This window comes from Myodes glareolus, chromosome 2 (assembly GCF_982192425.1).
Source record: "Myodes glareolus chromosome 2, mMyoGla1.1, whole genome shotgun sequence".
Lineage (NCBI taxonomy): Eukaryota > Metazoa > Chordata > Mammalia > Rodentia > Cricetidae > Myodes > Myodes glareolus.
The window spans coordinates 50,924,042-50,947,865 of record NC_142027.1 but is presented as its reverse complement, the minus strand read 5'-3'; the positions used below and the strand labels follow the sequence as shown (position 1 = coordinate 50,947,865).

Below are 23,824 nucleotides of genomic sequence, written 5' to 3'. Positions count from 1 at the left end.
TAGACAGGATCATCCTTGAAACTGAATTAAATTATGTACAGGTGTGTATGTGTGTGTGTGTCTGTGTGTGTTTTGCTGGGGATGTAATCCAGGACTTTGTGGGTGCTAAACACACGTTAGCATATATCTCTAGCTTCATTCAGTTTTCTGATCATTCTCTTATTCTTATCTAACTTCTAATCAATTCTATCATGAATTCCCTATTAGTACTATTTCCTAAATGTCTCTCAATCTTAATCTTTCTGGTATGAGTCACCCTCAACTTTCCCCAAAACTTGTAGTTGACTTACCAGAATCTGGGGCGGAAGCTCTGAGTGAATGTATGCTCTTGACATCCCTGAGCATAGCCATCTCAAGGACCCCAATCCCTCATGAATCTCATGATTTGTGAGAATGGCAAAGTATTCCCAGGGCCAGGCTCAGAAAAATGGCAAAGTCTTCCCCTGGTCCAAGAAGAGTGTTGACAAAAGATTGGCCTTTAGCTCAGTGTATGCAGAAAGTATCAGTCACAGCTGCTTCATTCCCAATGACTGCTCCCCTACAGAACCTGCACCAAGATTAAAAACTAGTCTCCTTGTTCAGTTGCATATAATAACCCTGCCTCTCAATTCAGATTCATACAATAAAAGAGATGTTTCCAGGCTACTGCTGGTGCATCTTCATCCAAGTGCGTGACCTGCCCAACTCCAACTTTTCTGTATGTGTGTGTTGTTTCTTTATTCCCTGTTGCCCCAGTTAGCTCCATCTCTAAGGTTGTGCAAGGTCACAGAAAAAAATCATTTTCACAACCTGCATAGAGTGGCGCTTAAAACCAGAGATTTCATAATGTTCCTTCCACTTGAAGCTCATGAGTAGCTTCTCCTGGTTCATTCTTCATTCTTTAATGAGTTACAAGACCTTTCAACCTTTTAGTAACCTTACCCTCCCACTTCCTTTCTCTTTTGAGGCAGGGTCACAAAAGAGACCTGGCTGGCCTGGAACTCACAGGGATCTGTCTGTCCTGCCTTCTGAGCGTTGGGATTAAAAGTATGTGTCACCATACCTAGCTAGTCTTTTTTAGCTCTTGTTGGCGGAGGCTGCTCATTAATTTCCAGCTGCTCAGAGCTGAAATAATCACACAGAAATTTGTATTAATTGAAATACTGTTTGGCCAATAACAGTATTAAGCGTATTTCTGGCAACTCTTATATCTTAAATCAACCCATTTCTATTAATCTATGTATCACCACATGGCTGTGGCTTGTTCCAGTGGGCTCCAGTGGAGGTTCCTGTCTCCTGAGGATGGCTACATGATTTTTCTTTGACTCCATCTACTCTCTCTCTCTCTCTCTCTCTCTCTCTCTCTCTCTATATATATATATATATATATATATATATATATATATATATATATATATACCTCTTTTAGCCTGGCTATATTCTGTTAAGCCACTGGCCGAAAGCAACTTCTTTGTTACTAACCAATAAAAACAACACATATACAGAAGGACTTTCCACACCATTTCCCCTTTGTAATGATTCAGCCACACAACATGGCTAACACTTCTGGGAGTCATGGCACCAAGGAAATTACCTGGCACGAGTGAGAAGGAAACACGGAACTTGCAACAGACCCACTTAGGAGTTTATGGGGGGGGTGTACAGGCCTGGTGAAGGTTGGTGTGGAAAGAGAGAGAGAGAGAGAGAGAGAGAGAGAGAGAGAGCTGAAGATGGTGCCTCTAGCTTTTAAAGGCTGCCTAGTGCATGCACATGGGGGATGGCGTGGTTATGTCACCACAGGTGACAGAGCTCACACATGCACACAAGGCTCATGCAGCTGCATCATACATAGATGATGCAACCACGCTGCACATGGATCACGTGGGGTCCTTTAAGATTCCTGGGGCCATTAGGCACTTCTGCCTGGGAGTTTGTTTGAATATGCATGGCCCTGGAACCGGGAAGTGTCAGCCATGTTGTGTGGCTGAATCATTACACCCTTTTCTTTTTAAATAAAAAGGAAGGCTTTAATTTTAATATAGTAAAATTATCTGGAATAAAACAGGTACTAAACAAAAATTATAGTTATAATATTTATACTTATTTTATATTTTATCATAATTATAATTATTTATTTTTTTAACTTCATCAAAGACCTCAGAAGGATAATATTACCTTAGTTAATAGGAAGTGCATTGTAAGCAACTTTTAAAACTCTAGAATTGGTAGAGACATCTCACAGCCTGGACAGTCACCCAAATTTCTTTTGTAAAGTTGTGGCAACCATCTTTAGCCTACAGATCCATAGTATCTGACAATTTTTTCCATGAAGCAGGAAATTTTAAAGACAGTTTTGCCTATATTGGCAGTTTGTCAGTCATTTTCTTCTATGTCCTGCAGAATGTCTAGCAGACTCTTTTATGAAGCAGGAACCCAAAAGAATCATCTCACCTTTAGGCAAGTTCAGCAGTCATCTCACCATGGATCCTGCATGTCCAGCTCACACAGCATAACATCAAGCAGTCCAGGCAAGAGCAGTATCTTGCCCAAATGGCCAACAAACTCCATAAGGAGCCTCTTTGGTTCCCATTATTATTTTTGCTCATTATTTTTTTAATATATTGGTGCTACCAGGAGCAGATAGGTCTCACTGTCATGAAAAATCCTAGTTTTAAAAACATTTTAAATGTCATATTCTGTATGTTTTTGAAAGGTTTGAAGATTATTTATCTTTTTTTTTGCAGAGTGAGGTTGGATGTTTATTTAGTGGGTTATGGAGGGGGAGGGAAGAAGAGGAGAAGAGCAGAGAGGGGAGAAGAGAGAGAGAGGAGAGAGAGAGAGAGAGAGAAAGAGAGAGAGAGAGAGAGAGAGAGAGAGAGAGAGAGAGAGAAGCCACCTCTCCAAGAGGGAGATGGAAAAAGAGAGAGTCAGGCTGAAAGCAGGAAGGAAAATCTGCCTGCCTCAGCAGATGGATGGGGAAGGGAATGGGTGTGGCTTGTCTCGTAAAGAGACAGATCATTATATTCCCTTCTCTTTTTTTTTTTATAATAAAAAGACAGGAAGTTAGGCACTACAGGTTAAGAGAATTGGGGTGGCAGATTCCCAAGACTGCCTCCTGCTTATTTGTGGGCATTGTCTTTGGGGGGAAATTTGAAGGCTGGGTGCTGGTCATATCCTGGTATAGCTGGTCTGTTTGTTCCTGTCTGGTGTTTGTGGTATGGAAATGTCTGGTGTCTCTTACACCAATTGAAGCCAGTGTTATGCATAGAAATTATGCTGTAGAAATTGAGCTCAGGCATATGGAACACGTGGTTGTTGTGATAAAAAAATACCTGGTTTTGAATCCCAACCCTGGGAGTGGGGCTCAGGGTGGGAGAGCCATCTGAGTCTCGGCACCAGTGTAATGGTAAAAATAAAAATGCTGAAGATCCCTGGAGGCTGCAGTGGCAGAAACACTGCAGGTGCCCTAGTGGCGGCAGGCAGAGGGTCCCAGGTAGGGACAGCACAAGAGACCATGTGGCAGCAGGCAGCGAACAGCAGGGCCTGAGAGCAGCCAGTCCTAGACAGGGATGACACAGTTCCCCAGTGGCTGCAGCAGGCCGTGAGGAGAGACAGACAGATGGGCACGCCATGAGACCATCCCGCAGGTCTCCAAATGTGGCTGGTCCTGGGCAGGGAACCATGTGCTGGGTGAGAGACACATGGATAGGCGCGCCATGCACAGTGAGGTTGGATATTTATTTAGTGGGTTATGGAGGGGGAAGAGAGAATGGGAGAAGAGCAGAGAGGCAGAGAGAGAGAGAGAGAGAGAGAGAAGAGAGAGAGAGAGAGAGAGAGAGAGAGAGAGAGAGAGAGAGAGAGAGAGAGAGAGGCAGAAGCTGCCTCTCCAAGAGGGAGACGGAAAAAAAGATTATTTATCTAACTGAAATATATTTCTATATATCTAGAAAACCTAACTAATATGACTACAAGCTTGACTTTTATAGATCTATTAACCTATATTTTAAAATTATATATTACATTTTTAAGTGAGCTATATAAATATAATACCTTAATCAAGAGCAGAAATATGCATATAACAAAACTGACCTTAAAGTTGTATCAATAAACCAAGATTCATACCAATACAAATTTCTATAACATATCCCCCTTTAAATGTAAACAAACAATATTTGAGAAATTTGACTGGCCTCTGCCAACAAGTTCTCAAATATGATGTCTGCTTTTCGACTCTGTAGCCTTTGCATGTGCTGGTCCATCATAATTTTGTCAACTCTTTACTGACCTTTGTATTTTTCTGTTTTTTGAAATAGGGTTTCTTCATGTAGTCCTGCTGTCCTGGAACTCTTTCTGTAGAACAGACTGGCCTCAAATTCAGAGATCCGCCTGCGTCTACCTCCCAATTGCTGGGATTAAAGGCACACACCACCACCGTCCAGCTTGGATTCTTTTCTTTTCTTTTTTCTTTTTCTTTTTTTTAGGTTTTTCAAGATAGAGTTTCTCTGTAGCTTTGGAGCCTGTCCTAGAACTAGCTCTTGTAGACCAGGCTTGCCTCCAACTCACAGAGATCCACCTGCCTCTGCCACCCAGGTGCTGGAATTAAAGGCATGCACTACCACCACCAGGCTTGGATTCTTTTCTTAAGAACACTCACTTAGTGTTCTTATTTAGGGAAGTCATTCCTGATAATGTTCTTTCCATACCTTCCCCTAATGGACATGATTCTTGTTCTGTGTTTTTGTAATTTTCTCTGTGCTTTAGTCACCAAACTAGTTTTTGTATTTGCTGATGGTTGATCTTTGTTGTCGACCTGACTGGATTTTGAATCTCCTAGGAGTCACACCTCTGGGAGGGTTTGTGAGCGAAAATCCAGGAGCTTTAACTGGGGTGGAAAACCCTGAAGGTGGATCACACCCATGAGCTGTGTCCTGTACTGAACAAGAAGGGAAGTGGGGAGCAGCTAGGCACTGGCATTCCCCTTTCTCTGCTCCTCCATCACTGACCAATCTGCTTCCACCTCTGTTCTTCACTACAGTTAGGGTCTCCCTACTGCGAGGGACTGCTTTTCTGTGGCTGCTGTAAAAAGCCCTGACAAAAGCAACTGGGAGGAGAACAGTTTCATTTTGACTCAATGGTCCATGACAGTTAGGGTGAGGAAGTCACCATGGCAGGATTTGAGGTGGCTTGTTACATTGCACTAACAATCAGAAAGAGAAGTTTTCTCCATTTTATGCAGTCTGGGACCCCAGCCCATGGAGTGGTACTGCCCACATTCATTAGAGGTGGGACTTTCTTCAATTAATCTGACTGAGACAATCCCCCACAGGCATGCCCAGAGGCCTGTCTCCTGGATGATTCCAGGTTCTACCAGGTTGACAATATTAACTATCCCACCTACCTTTCATTTACAAAGTTCCATGAGGGTATGAAATATTTCTAGTGAGCTTAGTGCATAACAAAATAACTGGTATGGAGCATTTGAATGAATGAATACGTGAACGAGTGAACAGAGATGACTGTCCCTGAGCTGAAGTAGTACAACGTTTATATTCAGTTGTCAGATTTTTGTGAATAACTTTCTCATTTTTGTCTATATAGATTATGCTTGTGCCCTTCAGAGGGATATTTTGCTTCAGGGGCGGCTGTACCTTTCAGAAAACTGGCTGTGTTTCTATAGCAACATCTTCAGATGGGAAACTACAGTAAGATATGTTTGCACTTGATTTGTTGATAGAAATAATTGCATAGTCAGAAATATACACAGTATTCTTAAAAGCAGGATGATTCAAAAGTAAAATCATATGTATTTGTGTATCTATGTTTATGTAAGTATAATGTGTTTATACATGTGTAAATGTGTAAAATATTTTTCTAATTTCAATACATCAGCCCCATTTGTACTTACTACAGTTTGGTTGGAAGAGATTGACTGCCAAAACCATGGTTACTTGACAGACTGTCTACATTGTTCTCAGAGTTTAAATGTGGAGCCTGAACTCCCACTGTCTTTCACACCCAGTCCTAATGCTAGATGATGGAATTGATGGGCAGAATAGGAAAGGGAGCAAGTCCGAATGCTGACCTTGGTTTTCATAGAGAGAGAGAGAGTGTGTGTGTGTGTGTGTGTGTGTGTGTGTGTGTGTGTGTGAACTCCTAAAGCAAGCCTTTCAGCCAAATCTGAATTAGATTGATGTAACACTTGGTATTTGAAAATATGAATTTCAGTTTTAAAAAGTATTTTTTGTGTGTGTTTAGATTTCTATTGCTTTAAAGAATATAACCTTTATGACCAAGGAGAAAACTGCTCGACTCATCCCAAATGCTATCCAGATCATCACAGAAGGTGAAAAGGTGAGAGACTTCTCTACCTTTGTCAGATCAATAACAGAGAGAAGCGGTCTCACACTGATAAGCACCAGGAGTTAGGTAGTCCTTGAAGCTACAGTGTCTTGTGGAAACACAGAATATTCAATAACAGATTCTTGTATGTTTAAACGGTTACTATTTGCGAGGAGAATGAGGGCAGCGGGGGTTGGAAAGGACAATGGGAGGCGAATAAGACAAAAGATCATTATAACGATGTCACAATTAAATTCATTTCTTTGTATACTAATTAAAATAAAGAAATCCAGAAGGACACAGCGACAGTAGTAATCATTAAGTCACAAGTTGTGTATGCAAGACTGTCTGGAGATTGCTAGAATGTATCCTCTACAAAGAATTATCTATCAATAACTGGGCATGGTGGCCCATGTCTATAATCCTAGCACTCAGGGGATAGGACAGAGGCAGAAGGATGTCTGAGTTCAAGACCGGCTGGTTTACAGAGTGAGTTCTAGGACAACCAGGACTCACAGAGAAACCCTGTCTTGACATGCCCCCTCCCCTCAAAAAAGAACATATACTGAGAGGTTTAAGCTTAATAAATTGAAAAATCTGTCTGTGTAAACATTAATTACCAAGTCATTGTGTGAAATTTCATTTATCACTCCAGCATAGAACTAGCTTTCTTCCTCCCTGCAGATAAGCATTCTGTGGTAGGTAGGTGGTCACTGGCTTGGCCAATGGCAGGGATGGCCCACTGGGAGGCTCCCTTCAAGGATGCTTCTTGCTGCACTTTCTCATTGAAGTCAACTTTAAACATGACTTTACAAAAGATAGCTAAATGCAAAGAAATATATAGGGCTGCAAACAGACCCAGGATTACAGTGGAGACTCTACTACCTTCTCTAACATCAGAAGCCTCGGAGTTTAACTTGAGTGTTTTATGTGCAGAGAGCCAATATTTTTGAGTATTTTTAACACTTGAAGAAAATTTCAAAACTTAAAATTTCTATCAATAATATATACACTTCTGCAATCCACTTGTGTTCTTAGTTTATATGTGACTCAGTTGAGAGGCATCATATCGCAAAGTTCAGAATAAAAAATGTGCATCTTTCTATACACTTATTAAGATTAATTCGAGAAAATTATAAAGAACATAAACAGCTGCCTAGTTTTAGCTCACTTCCCTAGAAAATAAGAACAACGCTGTGTTCGAAAATTATATTTGTTTACTACTGTTATAGGGCAGGGCGTATAAAGAAATCTTATTTATGCGGCAATTCTTTATTTTTCTTTTAACACAAAGGTAAGTGCGGTCAGCAGCTAGCGCTGGTCCGCGGGAGCCCACAGCCCTTTGTGATAGAACTGTGATGAGAAGGCCTAAGCCAAACAAACTCTGTCCTCCCCAAGTTGCTTTGTTATCACAATAGGAAAACTAAGACACTGAGTGTATTTGTTTATCAGATGTGTCCTCTAAATTTTCAGGGTGCTTACTTTGTCTCCTTTTTCTTCCTAGTTTTTCTTTACGTCTTTCGGTGCCAGAGACAGAAGTTACCTAAGCATATTTAGGTTGTGGCAGAATGTATTGTTAGATAAGGTAAGTGTTCATTCCAGAGGCGTGCTGTGAGCAGCACGCTAGGGCTGGTGTGTACCTAAGAACTTATGCAGAGTCTTTCTTGTTTTCATGAATCTAGTTCTGATGACAATTCAGCAATTCAAATTCTTTTTTTTTTTTTTTTTTTGGTTTGGTTTTTCAAGACAGGGTTTCTCTGTGTTAACAGCACTGCTGTTCCAGCTCTGTAGTCCAGGCTTCAACTCATTCAACTCATAAAGATCCGCCTCTGCCTCCCAAGTGCTGGGATAAAAGGCATGCGCCACCACTGTCTGGCTAACAATTCATATTCTTAAGCAAAAGATCTATAATTATTTCTTAAATTAAAATAAATAATTGAAGAGTTGGGTATGGTGGCACATACCTTTAATTCTAGCATTAAATTTCTGTGACAGAGGCAGAAAGATCTCTGTGCATTTGAGGTCAGCCTGGTTTATAGATCAATTTCCAGGACAGCCAGAACCATATAGTGAGACTCTATCAAAAAGACCCTACCCCTCACCCACTACAAAGAAAAGAAAGAAAGGAAGGAAGAAAATTTAAAAAACTGAAGGACTGAGCCTCCAAGCCTGATGACCTGAATTTTTTTTAAGTAATAAAAATGTAAATTAACAAGTTTGTATTAAAAAGGGTTTGTGGTGAGTGCATGAATATAAGTATGTGGAGATGCACGTGTGTGCAGATGTGGAGATGCACATGTGTGCAGAGGCCTGGGGGGAAGTCTGCTGTCTTCCTTGGCCGCTTTCCATCTTGCCGCTTTGAGACAGAGTCTCAGCGCTCCAGGTCACTGCTCTGGTTAGGCTGGCGGGCAAGCCCAGGGGCTGTCTGTCTCTATCTCCCAGGGCTGGAGTTGTACAGACATTTCTGGCATTTTATGAGGGTGTTTGGTGTTTAAACTTTGGTTCTCTTACTTGTCCAGCAAGTATTTTTACCTACTGAGCTGACCTCCCAGCCCCCTAGCTGTGGTTGTTCTGGTGGTTGACTCCAGAGCCTCCTGTATGTCCCACTGAGCTCCATCCTCACTCCCTGCGGTTATGTTATTGTGCTAATTATAATCCCTATGATACTAAGAAGAAAAAGATAGTAAAAGAAACATTAATGGAAGTAAAATGATAACTAGAAAATAAACACATAAGAAGCCAATATTGGAAACATAAAGGGACACGTACATTTGATATACAAAATACCCTTAGTATCTTAGGGTTTCTAGGACTGTGATAAAATACCATGACCAAAACAACTTGAAAAGGGAGGAAAGGGTTTATTCAGCTGTGCTTCCACATCACAATACAGTATAAAAGAAAGTCAGAAAACAGGAACTCAAGCAGGGCTGGAACCTGGAGGCCATGGAGGGGTGCTGCTAACCGGCTTGCTCCACCTGCTTTTTTGTAGAACCCAGGACCACCAGCCCAGGGACGGCATGACCCATAATGGGCTGGGCCCTCCCCCATTGATCACTAAATAAGAAAATGCCCTACTGGCTTGTCTACAGCGGGATCTTATGGAGACATTTTTTCCATTGAGTCTCTGTCCTCTCTGATAACTCTAGCTTGCGTTAAGTTGGCATAAAATTGGTCAGTACACTTCCTAAAATGATCTTTGACTAGATATTACAGAAATCTTCATATAACTATAAATGAACCAGACAGTGCAATCAAGAGCCAAAGACTGATGGAATCAGAAATATACAGTCCAGTCATATGTTGTATTTGAGACAGAATAGATTCAAAGAGCAAATACCCTGAAAGTGAAACAAGGAAATCATATTACATGCAAACGGAGAGCAGTGTTAGCAAGCCATTCCTGGCAAGGTCGTCTTCAAAACTGAAGTGGACAGACAAGGAGTGTACTTGCATTGGTAGACGGGCCAAGTTATCTGGAATTCATTAAGTTATAAGTCCATAAGTACCTAGTAACAGAGCCCTAAGTATATAAAGAAAAACTGAACAGAATTGAAGGGAGAGATAAACAATTTGGCAGTTAAAGCTGAGTGCATAACCCTACTTGCAGTGATGGGAACAGCTGGACAGAGTTCCACAGTAAACAGAAGAACAACACTACAAGCTAATTAGGACCAAACGATACCTATGAAAGGTTTTATCCAACGACAACAGATAGACACTTTTCTCAAGGGCATATGGGTATTCTCTAGAAGAGACCATAATACTAGATTATAAAACAAGCCTGAATACAGTCAAAAGGATTAAAGTAATGCAAAATGTATTCTCTGATCACAGTGGGATGAAATTAGGAACCAGAGGTTCACTAGAAAGTGAAAGCTAAATAGAACATTCCTAAAGAGCCACTGGGGAAAAGAAGAAATCACAAGGGAAACTTAAAAAAAGTCCTTTCACAAGCTAAATGAAAACAAAACAACACTAAATCTCATGGGACTCAGCTAAAGCAGCGTTTAGAGGGGAGATTATAACGTAAACACTTGTTATATATTTAAAAGGCTGATCTTGAATCAACAACCTTATTTAGGAAATTAGAAAAAGAAGAGTAAATAAACTTCATATCAAAGAAATATAAACACTGCAGCAGAAATGAATGAAACAGAGAATGTAAAATGGGAATCATATAGAATGAAAAGTTTTGTTGGAAAAAATTAAAAATAAATAGACCTTACCTAGATCTATCAAGAGGAAAGGGGAGGAGATGAAGAAGTGTTGAGTGGCTATGATTCTGATACTGAGGATGCTGGAGCAGGAGATTCGAGAGTTCAAGGCCAGCCTGGGGTATGTTATGAAGACCCTGTCCCAACAAACCAAAGAAAAAGAAAGAAAGCAAAACAAAACCAGCACTAAACTGGAGTGACTGAACTTACAAGTGAAACACTATTAACGAATCAATCCCACACCAGTTATGTTTTAAGGGGTTATTTATTTGGCGGGGGGTAAAACTTACATACACCATAAACCGTCAGGAAGGGAGCCTAGTCGCTGGAGCAGGAGCCGGGAGCAGCAGCTGAGACCGAGCACCGGAACCAAGAGCCGGAACCAAGAGGGCCTTATCCGGAACTGCTTCTCTTTTTAAGAGAGAAATATACTACGCCCCAGTGGGCTGGTATTTCAGCAGCTATTGGCTGACGGAGCGGAAGTCGCTCCCCGCTGCACTGTGGGCTCCTGCTTCAGTGATTATTGGTTGAGGCAGCGGAAGTTACTCCCACAACACCTCCCCCTTTTGTTTAAGTAAGAGAGTTCTAAGCCTACTACGAAATTATATACAGTAAGTACAAACCTACACAATTATATACAATAAATACAAATATCCTATTCTAACTAGCTTAAGTCTTGTATAAGAAATAACTTGGCCACGTCATAAAAGGAAAGTAACTACGTTTATATAATCTTCAATCCCATCAAAGATCTGAGAAGGGAAATAATGTTACCTAAGTAATTAGGAAGTGCAATCAAACTTCCAGAACATGTAACAAATCACAGAGACAACTGGCTACCTGGGCAATCACCCAAAATCACGTTTGCAGCGTTGAAGCAACCAACTTTGGCTAAGGCCTAACGTAACTGACATACCATTTTCAAAGGCAAGGAACTTTTCAAAACTATCTTATCCTGTCTTGGCAGGATATGACAGTCCTGTTTTATCCATTTACGGATACTCTGCAACTCTGTCAGTAGTTGAGGTATGGGCATTTCTTTACCCAAAGGCCAGTTCTACCAAGAAGAAAGGCTCCAGGTGGAGTGTCTTTGGTGCTCAACATTCTCTCGGGAATAGATCAGTGTTGCCAGGAAGGATTGTGTCTCCCTACCACAGAACTCTGAGTTAGATTAAAGGCCATTTTCTACAGCTCTTTGAAGAGGTTGAAGATTATCTATCTATACTGAATATAATCTCTATGTATCTAAAGAACCTGATTAGTCTAATTATAAATGACAAACTTAGATGACTATTGATCTATATTATTCTCAATATCTATCTAACTTAAAGACTGAAATAGTAAACAACTGTGCAATAAATGGGGACAATATGACCTCCAAATATAAACAATGTGCAAGTATACATTGCAATATGGTAAATATATATATCAATACATAAACAATATATAAGTATCTTAATCAGAGGTAGAAGTGTACAATGCAATATGGTAAAATATACATATATCAATACAATATATATATGTCAATACATAAAAATGTTTTAAACAGAGGTAGAAGCATGTATGCATAAAATAGTCAACATAATTTAACTTTGTATCAATATATAAGAATCAATACCAATATTTTTGTCAAAAACAATAACTCACAAGTACAAAGCTATTATCCCATAATCCAATTATCCCTTTTTTTTTTTTTGATTCCTGCGCTTATAAAATTCCTCCCCCAACCCTCAACCCTCAACTAATTATAACCAACCCCTAAATGATGTCCCTAAACCCAAGGACAAACTTTACTGGGAGAGGGGACGTCGTTCTCTAGAATTACTTCCAGCTGTCATGGGGGCGACGTTCTTTCTGGGGGATCCTGTGAAAGTAAAATGATGGTTAAATTTCAAGATCAATGTCTTTTAAAATTGCAAATAGTCTCTGAGTATTTTGTGGAGGTCTGGCCAGAATGTTGTACAAGATGTGCATCATTTCAGCTAACCACGTTGGCATCGTCTTGTGCAGCTGGTACTCAAAACAGGTCTTGTAGTAGCGCTATCAGTATCATGATGTCATATCAACCAGGTGGAGTTGTTGTTATGGGGCCCCATCTTCTTCCTGGAAACTTCAAATGTCACTGCAGGAAAAACTTATTGTTCATTGTGGAAAAATTAAACATTAATCATATATATTAATCATATATTAATATCATATATTATATGATTATAATAATATATAATCGTATATTAATCATATAGACATATACAGACATACATATATTCAATGAAAGACATGATAGATATATTCACTGAAAGGTATGATAGATATGAAGAAAAGTAAAAATGTTTTCTAAACTCATATTTCTTTCTGTCCCATATCATGGCTCTTGACATGAGACAGAAACTCCAGAAATTCTGGGTTTTTCTTTTAACAACAGGCTTGGAATTAGAGAGGGACTGAGCCAGAGTCCAACTCTAAAACCAGCTCTATAAATTTAGAAATATGATTTAGTATATTTTACTTACAGAACCTATTCAGTCTTCTTGATAGTCCTTATTGTGCCATTATTTTCCATCTGTCAGTATTCAGATATCCAGGGTCCCTTGAACTTTTCAAAAATCAGTGTTTTCCTGTGGAGATAAGAACAGAACCCTGCCCCCATTCTATATGTTTTTCTTACCAACTGTATGAATATCATCATTGTGGATGAGCTGTCATTTCTCCTTTCCAAGAGGTTTCTCCTCTTCAAATCGAACCTTTATTAATTTTGATGGTATCCACAATTTTTCTTCTCCTGTGGAAACAAGAGCAAAACCCCTTCCCCAACGTAGCACATCTCCTGGCCTCCATTGAGAGGTCAGCACGTCTTTGAAATAAACAGGTTGGTTTAGTTCAGAAGTTTTTTCCATTATCCAATGCCTCTCTGCTGCTGTTGTTCCTTTCTCATTAGCATTAAGAAAATTCAAGGTTAATAAAGCATTATGCAATCTATTTCTGGGGGTATCTTTCGTCCCTTTCTGTTTGTTTAGCATATCCTTTATAGTACGATTTGATCTTTCTATAACTGCTTGACCTGTAGGATTGTATGGTATACCTGTAACATGCTTAATATTATAATAAGCAAAAAATCGTTTCATTTTCCTAGATACATAAGCTGGACCATTATCTGTTTTTATTTGTGAAGGTATACCCATAATGGCCATAACTTCTAATAAATGTGTGATTACTGAGTCAGCTTTTTCTGAGCTTAAAGCGGTTGCCCACTGAAAGCCTGAATAAGTGTCAATGGTGTGATGTACATATTTTAACTTGCCAAATTCTGGAAAGTGAAACACATCCATCTGCCAAATTTCATTCCTTTTAATACCCTTTGGATTAGTCCCTGCAGGCAATGGTGTTTGGTTATAAAAAGAGCAAGTAGGGCATTTCTTTACAATCTCCTTAGCTTGTTGCCATGTAATAGAAAACTCTTTTTTCAAGCCTTTGCTATTGACATGATGTTTTTTATGAAATTCAGATGCCTCCAGCACACTACCAATCAATAATTGATCAATATCTGCATTACCTTGTGCTAGAGGACCTGGCAGACCTGTATGGGATCGGATATGCGTTATATACATAGGGCAGAGCCTGTTTCTGATCATGTCTTGTACCTGGATAAACAATGAGGTCAGTTCTGTATCATCAGGTATAAATTCAGCAGTTTCAATATGCAAAATAACTCTTTCTGCATATTGTGAGTCAGTAATTATATTAAGAGGTTCTTTAAAATCCCTAAGCACCATAAGGATGGCATATAATTCTGCTTTCTGGACAGAATCATAAGGACTTTGTTCCACTTTACTCAATTCTTCTGATTTGTAACCTGCTTTCCCTGATTTATTAGCATCGGTATAAAATGTATGGGCTCCGGTTATTGGAGCATCACGGACAATTCGAGGGAGGATCCAAGAAGTTCTCTTTATAAAGTTAAGTCTCTTGCTTTTTGGGTAATTGTTATTGATTTCTCCCAAAAAATTAGCACAAGCTCTTTGCCATGGTTCATTGTCTTCCCACAACTTTTTTATCTCATCAGCAGTGAAAGGCACTATAATTTCTGATGGGTCTATACCTGCTAATTGACGAAGTCTCAATTTTCCTTTTATAATCAATTCAGAGACTTTTTCCACATAAGTTTTTAATTTTTTACTTGGTTTGTGTGGTAAAAAATCCATTCTAAAATAGTATCTTCCCTCTGCATTAAAATTCCTGTAGGAGAAATTCTGGAAGGCAATATAACTAGAACGCAACTAAAATTTGGATCCACCCTATCTACATGTGCCTCCTGTAATTTTTCCTCAACCATCATCAGTTCCTTTTCTGCTTCAGCTGTTAACTCTCTGGGACTATTCAAATCTTTGTCACCATCTAAGGTTTTGTTTAAATGAATTATTAGATCAGGTGTTATCCCAACAGCTGGTCGTAGACTGGAAATGTCTCCTAATAATCTTTGAAAGTCGTTAAGCGTTCGTAACCGGTCTCTCCTGTTTTGTGCCTTTTGAGTCTTAATTCTTTGTAAGCCTATTTTATAACCTAAATAATTAACAGAATCTCCTCTCTGAATTTTTTCAGGAGCAATTTGCAATCCCCATTTAGGTAATACTAGTTTTACTTCTTCAAACAGCCTTTCTAAGGTATCTTTGTTTTGATCAGATATCAGGATATCATCCATATAGTGGTATATTATGGACTTAGGAAATTGTTTGCGTATAATTTTCAATGGTTGGCTTACAAAATATTGGCACAGGGTGGGAGAGTTCAACATTCCCTGTGGGAGGACGGTCCACTGGTACCTCCTTGCAGGCTGAGAGTTATTATAGGTAGGCACTGTGAAGGCAAACTTTTCTCTATCTTTTTCTTGTAATGGTATAGTGAAGAAACAATCTTTCAGATCAATAACTATAAGAGGCCATCCCTTTGGTAACAGGGAGGGCAGAGGAATTCCAGATTGCAGAGGGCCCATAGGTTGAATAACCTTGTTGATAGCTCTAAGATCTGTCACCATTCTCCATTTACCAGATTTTTTCTTAACAACAAACACAGGAGAGTTCCAAGGGCTGGTAGATTCTTCTATATGTCCAGCATCTAATTGCTCTTGTACCAGCTGTTCTAAAGCCTGTAACTTTTCCTCAGCTAAAGGCCACTGTTTAGTCCATATTGGTTTCTCAGTCAACCATTGTAGAGGCATGGCTGTTGGTACCTCTGAAGAGCCATCAATTGTGTTGTGTTCTTGTATAGCTCTAATGGCTGGTTTCCGCCATCTGTAATATCTTGTAATATTGTCCTCAGAAATATGGGCTCTGGAAGCAGCAGGAATGTTAATTTGGGTATTCCATTGCTGCAATAGGTCACGGCCCCACAAATTCACTGCAATATTTGCTACATATGGCCTTAGTTTTCCTATTTGTCCATCTGGACCTATACAATTGACCCATCTCGTGCTTTGTCTTACTCGAGATAGGGTTCCAATTCCTAAGAACTGAATATCTACCTCCTGAAGAGGCCAATGCGGATGCCAAGACTCTGGTGTAATGATACTTACATCCGCACCTGTGTCCAGTAAGCCAGTAATAAGTTTGCCATTTACACACACTCTTAGCTGTGGCCTTTGTTCATTTATAGAAGTCTGCCAGAATATTCGTTTACTTTGTCCTCTTAGATTTCTTGATTCATTCACCACATTTAACTCATCCTTCAGGCCGTTATTGCTTTTAACAGCAGGCATGGGGCATTCTAATTTCCCTGAAGAGGCATGTTCTCTGCAGTGATCGGAAATGACTGGACCACATTTGCCATGGGGGCCTTCGAGAGGCCCCCTATTGAGTTTCCCGATGGCAACGGGTTGCCCTGTTTATCTCTTGTTGACCTACACTCATTCGTCCAATGCCTGCCCTTTCCACATCTCCTACATAAACCTGAAGGCTGAGTCCTCCTATTCCTGTTATTCCTAGAAGAGGCATTATTCCTGGACTTCCATTGTCTGCAGTCCCTTTTCATGTGTCCCATTTTGCCACAATGAAAGCATTTTGTAATCTGATGTCTCCTTTTACCTTTGGAAATTGCTTCTTGTACCCATGTTTCATTGCCATAATCAAATGTATCAACATTCATTGTATGTAAAATCCATTCGTCCAAAGGCGCTGATCTGAGCTTTAAAGGCCCCAGGATCCTTTTGCATTCTACATTGGCATTCTCATAAGCCAAAGACTCAATTACTATATTTCTTGCTTCTGGATCAGGTATCCCTATTTGTACAGCCTTAGTTAGTCGTTGCAAAAAATCACTAAAGGGTTCTCTCTGACCCTGTTTGACCCTGACATACGATTCTACTCTCTGACCTGAGTCTTGAACCCTGTCCCAGGCCCTTAGAGCTGCTGTAGCACATATGGATAAAATGTTTTCATCATAAAGAGCTTGTTCCTGAGGATCAGAGTAAGGTCCTTCCCCTAGAATTTGATCTAGAGAAACCTCAATTCCTTTCGCTGATTCTTGTTGTTGTAAAAGTCTGGCCTCTTGTTTGAATAGGCATTTGAAATGCCATAAAGGTCCGTTCTCAAGGACAGCTGATGTGAGCTGGTTCCAATCTTTAGGGGTGGCCCTGTTGCTCAGAGCCCAGGATTTTAACATCTCCCTAACAAAGGATGAATGTAGTCCATAATTCACAATTGCTTGTTTAAATTCTTTCAGATCATTCATACGTATAGGCTCCCATGTATGTTCTTTAACGACCTTAGGGTTTTTGGAGCCAGTTATCTTTTCTGATGTTATTACTGGAAAGGCAGGTATAACTCTATGTAGACTGAGAGTTTTTTGAGGTGAAGGTTGCCTTTCTACCTTTTGCTCCTGTTCATCAGAGTCTATGATTTCCTCAATCTTATTAAATCTGCTCACCATTGCCTTCTGTAAGTCCTGAATCTCCTGTCCAGTATTATGCTCCAAAGCCTTCATTAACGATTCTAAGGCATGGAGCTTGTCCGTCAGAGACACGATATCCTCCTTGGACATAATCCTCATGGCATGTACTGTGCCTTCTTGTATGGAAATCCTGTCAATTAATCTATCATACCCTTTTGATAAAGTCCGATTTTCACATTCAATGGTTATAATCCTCTCAGCTAATGTTTCAGCACTTACAGTCATGGACTGGAGGTTATGCGTCATTTTGGTTGTCCCCTCCTCCAGGGCAGTGACGCTCCCTTCTAAAGAAGCAATATCAGACTGTACCTTCTTGATATTTTGGCCAGTTGACCGAGTCATATCAAACAAAGATCTATTCTCCTCCTTGAGAACTCCAAACTCTGATCTAGTCTCCTGCTTGAAAACTCCAAACTCTGATCTAGTTTCCTCCTTGAAATCTCCAAACTCTTTTTTGAGGAGGTTGGTATCAGTCTGAATTGTTCTTAAAGTTTTAATCTCTGCCCTCAGCATTGTAGATTCAGTCTGTAAGGACTGTATCTTTCTTATAAAATAGCCAAACACCAGAAAAGCAACAGATCCCAGGAATAACAAAGTAAGAGGAATATCTGAGACATCCTTCAGAATATCCTCCATAGCGCAACTGAAAAAACCATTGAACTTTTGGATAGTAATATTTTCCGACATTTTCAATCAAAGGAAATTGTACTTGTATGTATGTATGTATGTATTTATTTTCAACCGAAAAGAAAAATCTTACCTGTAATGACCGTTGCCTGCCAGTAGGAGGTGGGGCGCACCTGAATCCACGTGGCAGTGGTATTGATTGAGGAAGTAAACTCTAGAATATATACACTCAAATCCAGAGGTTAAATCCACAGATCACAAAAGGTTAGAGAGCTTCTAGTGGCCAATAAACAAGGCAATAAACAAGGCCCTGCTGCTCTGTTCAACCGGATGCAGAGGGTCGTGACACAGCCACTGCGCTGTTGCTAAAGAGGCCTAGTGCTTTGGGCCCCGTGTCCCTGTGCTGGGATTAAGGGTCAAGCTGCTTTCAGCACTCCTAATCAGTTATGGGTTTCAAACAGCTTGCTGGAACTTCAAAGGGAGCTTGCGCTGTGAGCTCTTTGACTCACGTTGCAAGGAGAAATTTAAAAATCCGTGCCGAACAGGGCAAAGTAAGCCGGCAGAGACTGTCCGGACCTGTGTATCCTGGGAGGCCGAGCTGGGGATGGGGGGGTGGGGCGGTTCTTAAACCAAACGCTGGGCGCCAATTATTAACGAATCCGCCAATTATTAACGAATCAATCCCACACCAGTTATGTTTTAAGGGGTTATTTATTTGGCGGGGGGTAAAACTTACATACACCATAAACCGTCAGGAAGGGAGCCTAGTCGCTGGAGCAGGAGCCGGGAGCAGCAGCTGAGACCGAGCACCGGAACCAAGAGCCGGAACCAAGAGGGCCTTATCCGGAACTGCTTCTCTTTTTAAGAGAGAAATATACTACGCCCCAGTGGGCTGGTATTTCAGCAGCTATTGGCTGACGGAGCGGAAGTCGCTCCCCGCTGCACTGTGGGCTCCTGCTTCAGTGATTATTGGTTGAGGCAGCGGAAGTTACTCCCACAACAAAACACCATTTAAAAATTTAACATTGATGGGTTATTGTGCACATGTGTGTTTATATGTGTGTGTGCTTATGCAGGTGTGTGTGTATGTATGTGTGTATGGACTTCTGTGTTCTTTATTCACATGTGGAGGACTACCATCTTCATATATTACTTGAGTTTGTCAAACCTTTGTCTTTAGCACTAGACACGTAATGCCATTTCAAGTAGGCTTTACCTCTTAGTTAATAATAGTAGTCATTTCTGCTCTGAAATGAGACAAGAAACAATGTTTAAACATATTTTAAATACTACCTAAAAATGTCCTAACTAAAATCTTTTTAAAATGTTATTTTGAGCATATGGGTGTTTTGCCTACACATATGACTGTACACCACATGCATGCCTGGTGCCCTTGGAGGCTAGCATCAGATGCCCTGGAACTGGAATTTTAGATGGGTATGAGTTGCCATGTGGGTGCTGAAAATTAACCTGGGTCCTCTGTAAGAACAGCCAATCCTCTTGACTGCTGAGCCATTTCTCTAGCAAATATGTGGGTAGATTTTCTTGATTAAGGATTGATTTGGGAGGGCTCAGCACACTGGGGACAGTGCCATCCCTGGACAGGTGGGTCCTTGGATGTGTAAGGAAGCATACTGAGCAGGCTGGTGGGAGCAAGCCAGTGAGCAGGGTTCCTCTGGTCTCTGCTTCAGGTCCTGCTTCCAAGCTTCTCTGTTAAGTTTCCTCCCTGATGGACCTCAGGGACTGTAAGATGGAATCAGCTCTTTCCTCCCCAAGTTGATTTGGTCATGCTCATATTATCACAGCGATAGAAACCCTAACTTAAATGTTGGAACTTGCTTTCAGTTTTTTTATTTTTGCTTTTAGATTGATAAAAGGCACATTAGTTAGATTTATTTTCTTTTTATTGACATAAAGCCGTACTACATAGCTTTGTCTGGATTAGAATTCACTATATAGACCAGGTTGGCCTAAAACTCACAGAGATCCTCCTACCTCTGCCTCCCAAGGACTGATAAAGGTATATGCCATGACACCTGGCTCTTGATTTTTTGATCTTGTGTGATACTCTAAAAAAAACAAAAAGTACTAAATAAAAATTTGTAAATTTTGTTTACTTCTTGATTGAGAAAACTGTGAAAGCAAATTGATTTAGAAGAAAGAATTTTTTTTTTTTGGTCTTGTTTTGAGACAGGGTCTAACACATAACTCTGGCTGTCCTGGAACTCACTATGTAGACCAGGCTGGCCTCAAACTCACAGAGATCCGCCTGCCTCTGCCTCCTGACTGCTGGGATTAAAGGCATGCACCACCTTGCCTGACTTAGAGAAACATTTTTATTTGACCAAATTATGTTTTAAGCAGCAAGCTTTTGCGTTTGTTTCAATTATTTTTCCAGTCAAATCTACAGAAGAGAGAAAGAGCTAGACCCTACTAGTGTCTGCAGAGCCGGGGTGTAGCTCGTTAGTAGACCTGCCTGGTACGCACAATGTACTAAGTCCCTGTAATCCCAGCACTGGGGACATGTGTTGGGAGCATCAGAAGTTTGGGATCATCCTAAGCTACATAGGAAATTCTAGGTCAACCTAGGATATATGAGATCTCATTGAAAGATGAAAAAATGTTTTTAAAAGAACTATTTTTTTCCAACTCAAGACTTACTACACTACTTCTGAAAGGATGGTGCATTTCCAAGATTAACTCATGACAAGCATCTTCAATGTCTAGATACATGTTTATCTGTCAACCCGATTGCTTTTGAAGTGATTTATAACATTTCAGTTTCTACAGCCTTTTCACTCAGCCCTGCTTAGCACGTCTAAACAGCACACCGAGTTCCTGGGACCCAGGGGCCAGATGACGTGATAGAGTCCTTGCTTTCTCAGGCTTTTGTCATGCATCATGCAGCCATAGCTCAGGATAAGGCCTAGGCTCTTCTCCACTCCATAGTCAGCTCATTTGCCTGTTTAAACCAGCCCATTCCCCTTACTGGAGCCAGCAAGTCAGTCCTATCTTGTGTGCTTTTTTGGTTTAATTTTTGAAACAGTGGTTCACCTTGCAGGCCAGGTTGGCCTTGAACTTGTAATCCTCCTGCCTTTGCCTCCCAAATGCCACCTTGCCCAGTTAATTTACATTTTAATGGCTAAACACACACACACACACACACACACAGACCCCACTAAAGAATAACACTTCTTGATACTTGCCAGTCATGTAAAATTCTGAGTTCGGTGCCCATAAATAAAGTTTTATTGGAATGCAGCCATTCTCATTTGTTTATGTTTTCACACGACACTAGCAGAGTTGAGCATTTGCAAGAGAAACCATATGGCTTACCAAGCATACATTTACTATATGGCCCTTTCCAGACAGTTTGTCCAATCCTCAACAATACTACAGCCAAAGTTGTGCTTTTAAAATACGTGCCTGAGACTGGCTTGTTTCTTGTTACTTTTTATTTTGTTTTATTTTATTTTGTGATAATGGGGACTTATTTTAGCTTCTTGTTTAATAACTATTGCCCCAAAAGTTTACATGGGGACTGCATAATCTGGGCCCAGCCCACCTCTCCAGCTATGGCTCAAATGTTTCAATATCTTCTCTTAAATGCTCTGCTTTTTTTTGAGTGTACAATAGTCTTCAAACCTGCTCTGCCTGCAGTTTGCACTCCCTAATTTCCTATCCCTTGTCCTGAGTCTCCGAAGTAAATCTGAAGTAGCCTTCATCTTTCTTTCTATTTTGTGTTTCTTCTTTATAATGCCTGCTGCAATTACAACTCTTGGTTTTCATTCTTCTTGCTTGGGCTGTAAACACCTAGAGGGTAAAGGCCGTGTCTATCTTGTTCTCTGTCATGTATTCAGTGACGAAGCTCAGTGTTATCACACAGCTGGTACCATCCGTCTCCACCTGTCAGGCACGACGTTTTTGTCAGAGTCAGTAGCAACTGTGTGTCCTTCCTGTCTATAGCATGCCAGCTTGGGTAAAGAGCTGAATGTGACGTGTATCGGACGTTCAATAAACACAGTCTAAGTGTCTGAATTTATCAAAGTTGTAAGGATTTAGTGTCTAAATAAGAAGTAGCCCTAATTTATAAAATATTACAATTCCTTTTGTTCAAGAGAAAAGCCAATGGTGGGGAAAAATTGTTTCAGAACTCCTCAGGGTTCAACCTAAATTAAGTATATATTTAATTCATTTCTTCCCTTTTCTTGTTGTTTAATTTTGAGATGGCACTTTAATTTTAACATTTCTCCCTTTCCTTCCATTCCTCCCAGTCCTCCAAAGAATCCTCCCCACCCTCCTCCATGCATGGCTTCGCTATTCATCAGTTGTTATTGTATACATACATGTGTTTGCATAAAACCTGTTGAGTCCGTAGATTATTACTTGTATGTATGTTTTCAGGGTTGACCGTTTGGCACTGGGCAACCAATGTGTTCTTCCCTTGCTCCACCACCTCTGCCCCTCTCAGCTTTACTCAGCGGCCTGTAGTTCTTTGTGTAGGACTGAGGCCGTGGAGGCTCTCCTAGCAGTTCAGCATGGCCATGGGTGTCACGCTTTCGGACTCTTGTGTTAGGAAAACTTTACTGGTATGGCTTCCTATATTATCAGGAGGCACCATCTCACAACAAATTCCCTGATCCTCCGATTCTTACGATCTTTCTGCCCCCTCTTCTGCAATGCTCCCTAAGCCTTGGGTGTGAGTGTTTTGTAGATGGAGCCATTGGGACTGGACTCCACAACTTTGCATATTGGTTGGTAGTTTTCTGTAGTGGTTCCCACCTATGGCAAAGAGAAGCTTTCCTGAGGAGGAGTGAAGACTGCATTCACAGTTTCAGAGGCTTAGTCCCTCATCGTCATGGCAGGGAACATGGCGGCACAGAGGAAGGCTGGTGCTGAGAACTTTACAACCTGAGCTACAGGCAGCAGTGAGCGAGTTTAGTTCATTTTCAAACTACAGGAAACTTATTTTAAAAATAATGTATAAAGAAACTCTATTTAAATATGTGAATTAATAAACCAGGAGCATATTTATGTGTAAGCATACACATATGGCTCTCAGTAATAACAAGGGTTAAAAATCCAAAGGTTTTGTTGTTAAAACTCAGTTGAGTTTTTATATCTTTTATATTTTGTCATTGGATTTAGGATTACTACTGGTTAGGCCGGATTCACACATAATCAAGCTTTATTTTGTACTGTCTTTCTCAGTGCCTCTGGGCTCCAGGAAGCCAGCTCTCCTTAGAATTTTAGAGTACTTAAGTGGGAGAGTGGCGTCAGTGGATAAAATGCTTTGCTCCTGCTCTTTACTGAGTACCTGAATACCTTTACCAAGGCCTGAGATTGGATCCTCAGAACTCACCGAAGGAGGACACAGAACTGTGTGTCCAGGACGCAGTAGAACAGGTCTGTGATTCCACAATGTCAGTCACAGTATAAGAGATGGAGACAGGGAATTCCTCGAAGCTTGCAGGCCAGATAGCCCAGCATACACAGCAGGCAACCAGAGACCCTGCCTCAACCAGAGTATAAGGCAAAGTTTCACACCTGAGATAGTCTTCTGACCTCTACACACATGCAGTGGCACACACACACACACACACACACACACACACACACCTGAACACACATCATACACAAAAAGATAAAAAATTTAAAAGTGCACCCTGAGAGTGGATTTTTTTTTTCTAGACAGTTTTCCTCTGTGTAACAGTCCTAATTCT

The 23,824-nt window shown here is 40.5% G+C and overlaps 1 protein-coding gene across 4 annotated transcripts in view; it reads left to right on the top strand.

Annotated features, from left to right (window-relative positions):
• The window catches only part of Gramd1c (GRAM domain containing 1C), a 96,229-nt gene that overhangs the window by 29,652 nt on the left and 42,753 nt on the right, over positions 1-23,824 (top strand). For all 4 annotated transcript variants that reach the window (XM_048422416.3, XM_048422418.3, XM_048422417.3 and 1 more), the window contains 3 exons: positions 5,578-5,681; positions 6,235-6,330; positions 7,823-7,903. In XM_048422416.3, the coding sequence (XP_048278373.3) occupies positions 5,578-5,681; positions 6,235-6,330; positions 7,823-7,903 (281 nt within the window). The remainder of the gene's footprint in view (positions 1-5,577; positions 5,682-6,234; positions 6,331-7,822; positions 7,904-23,824) is intronic.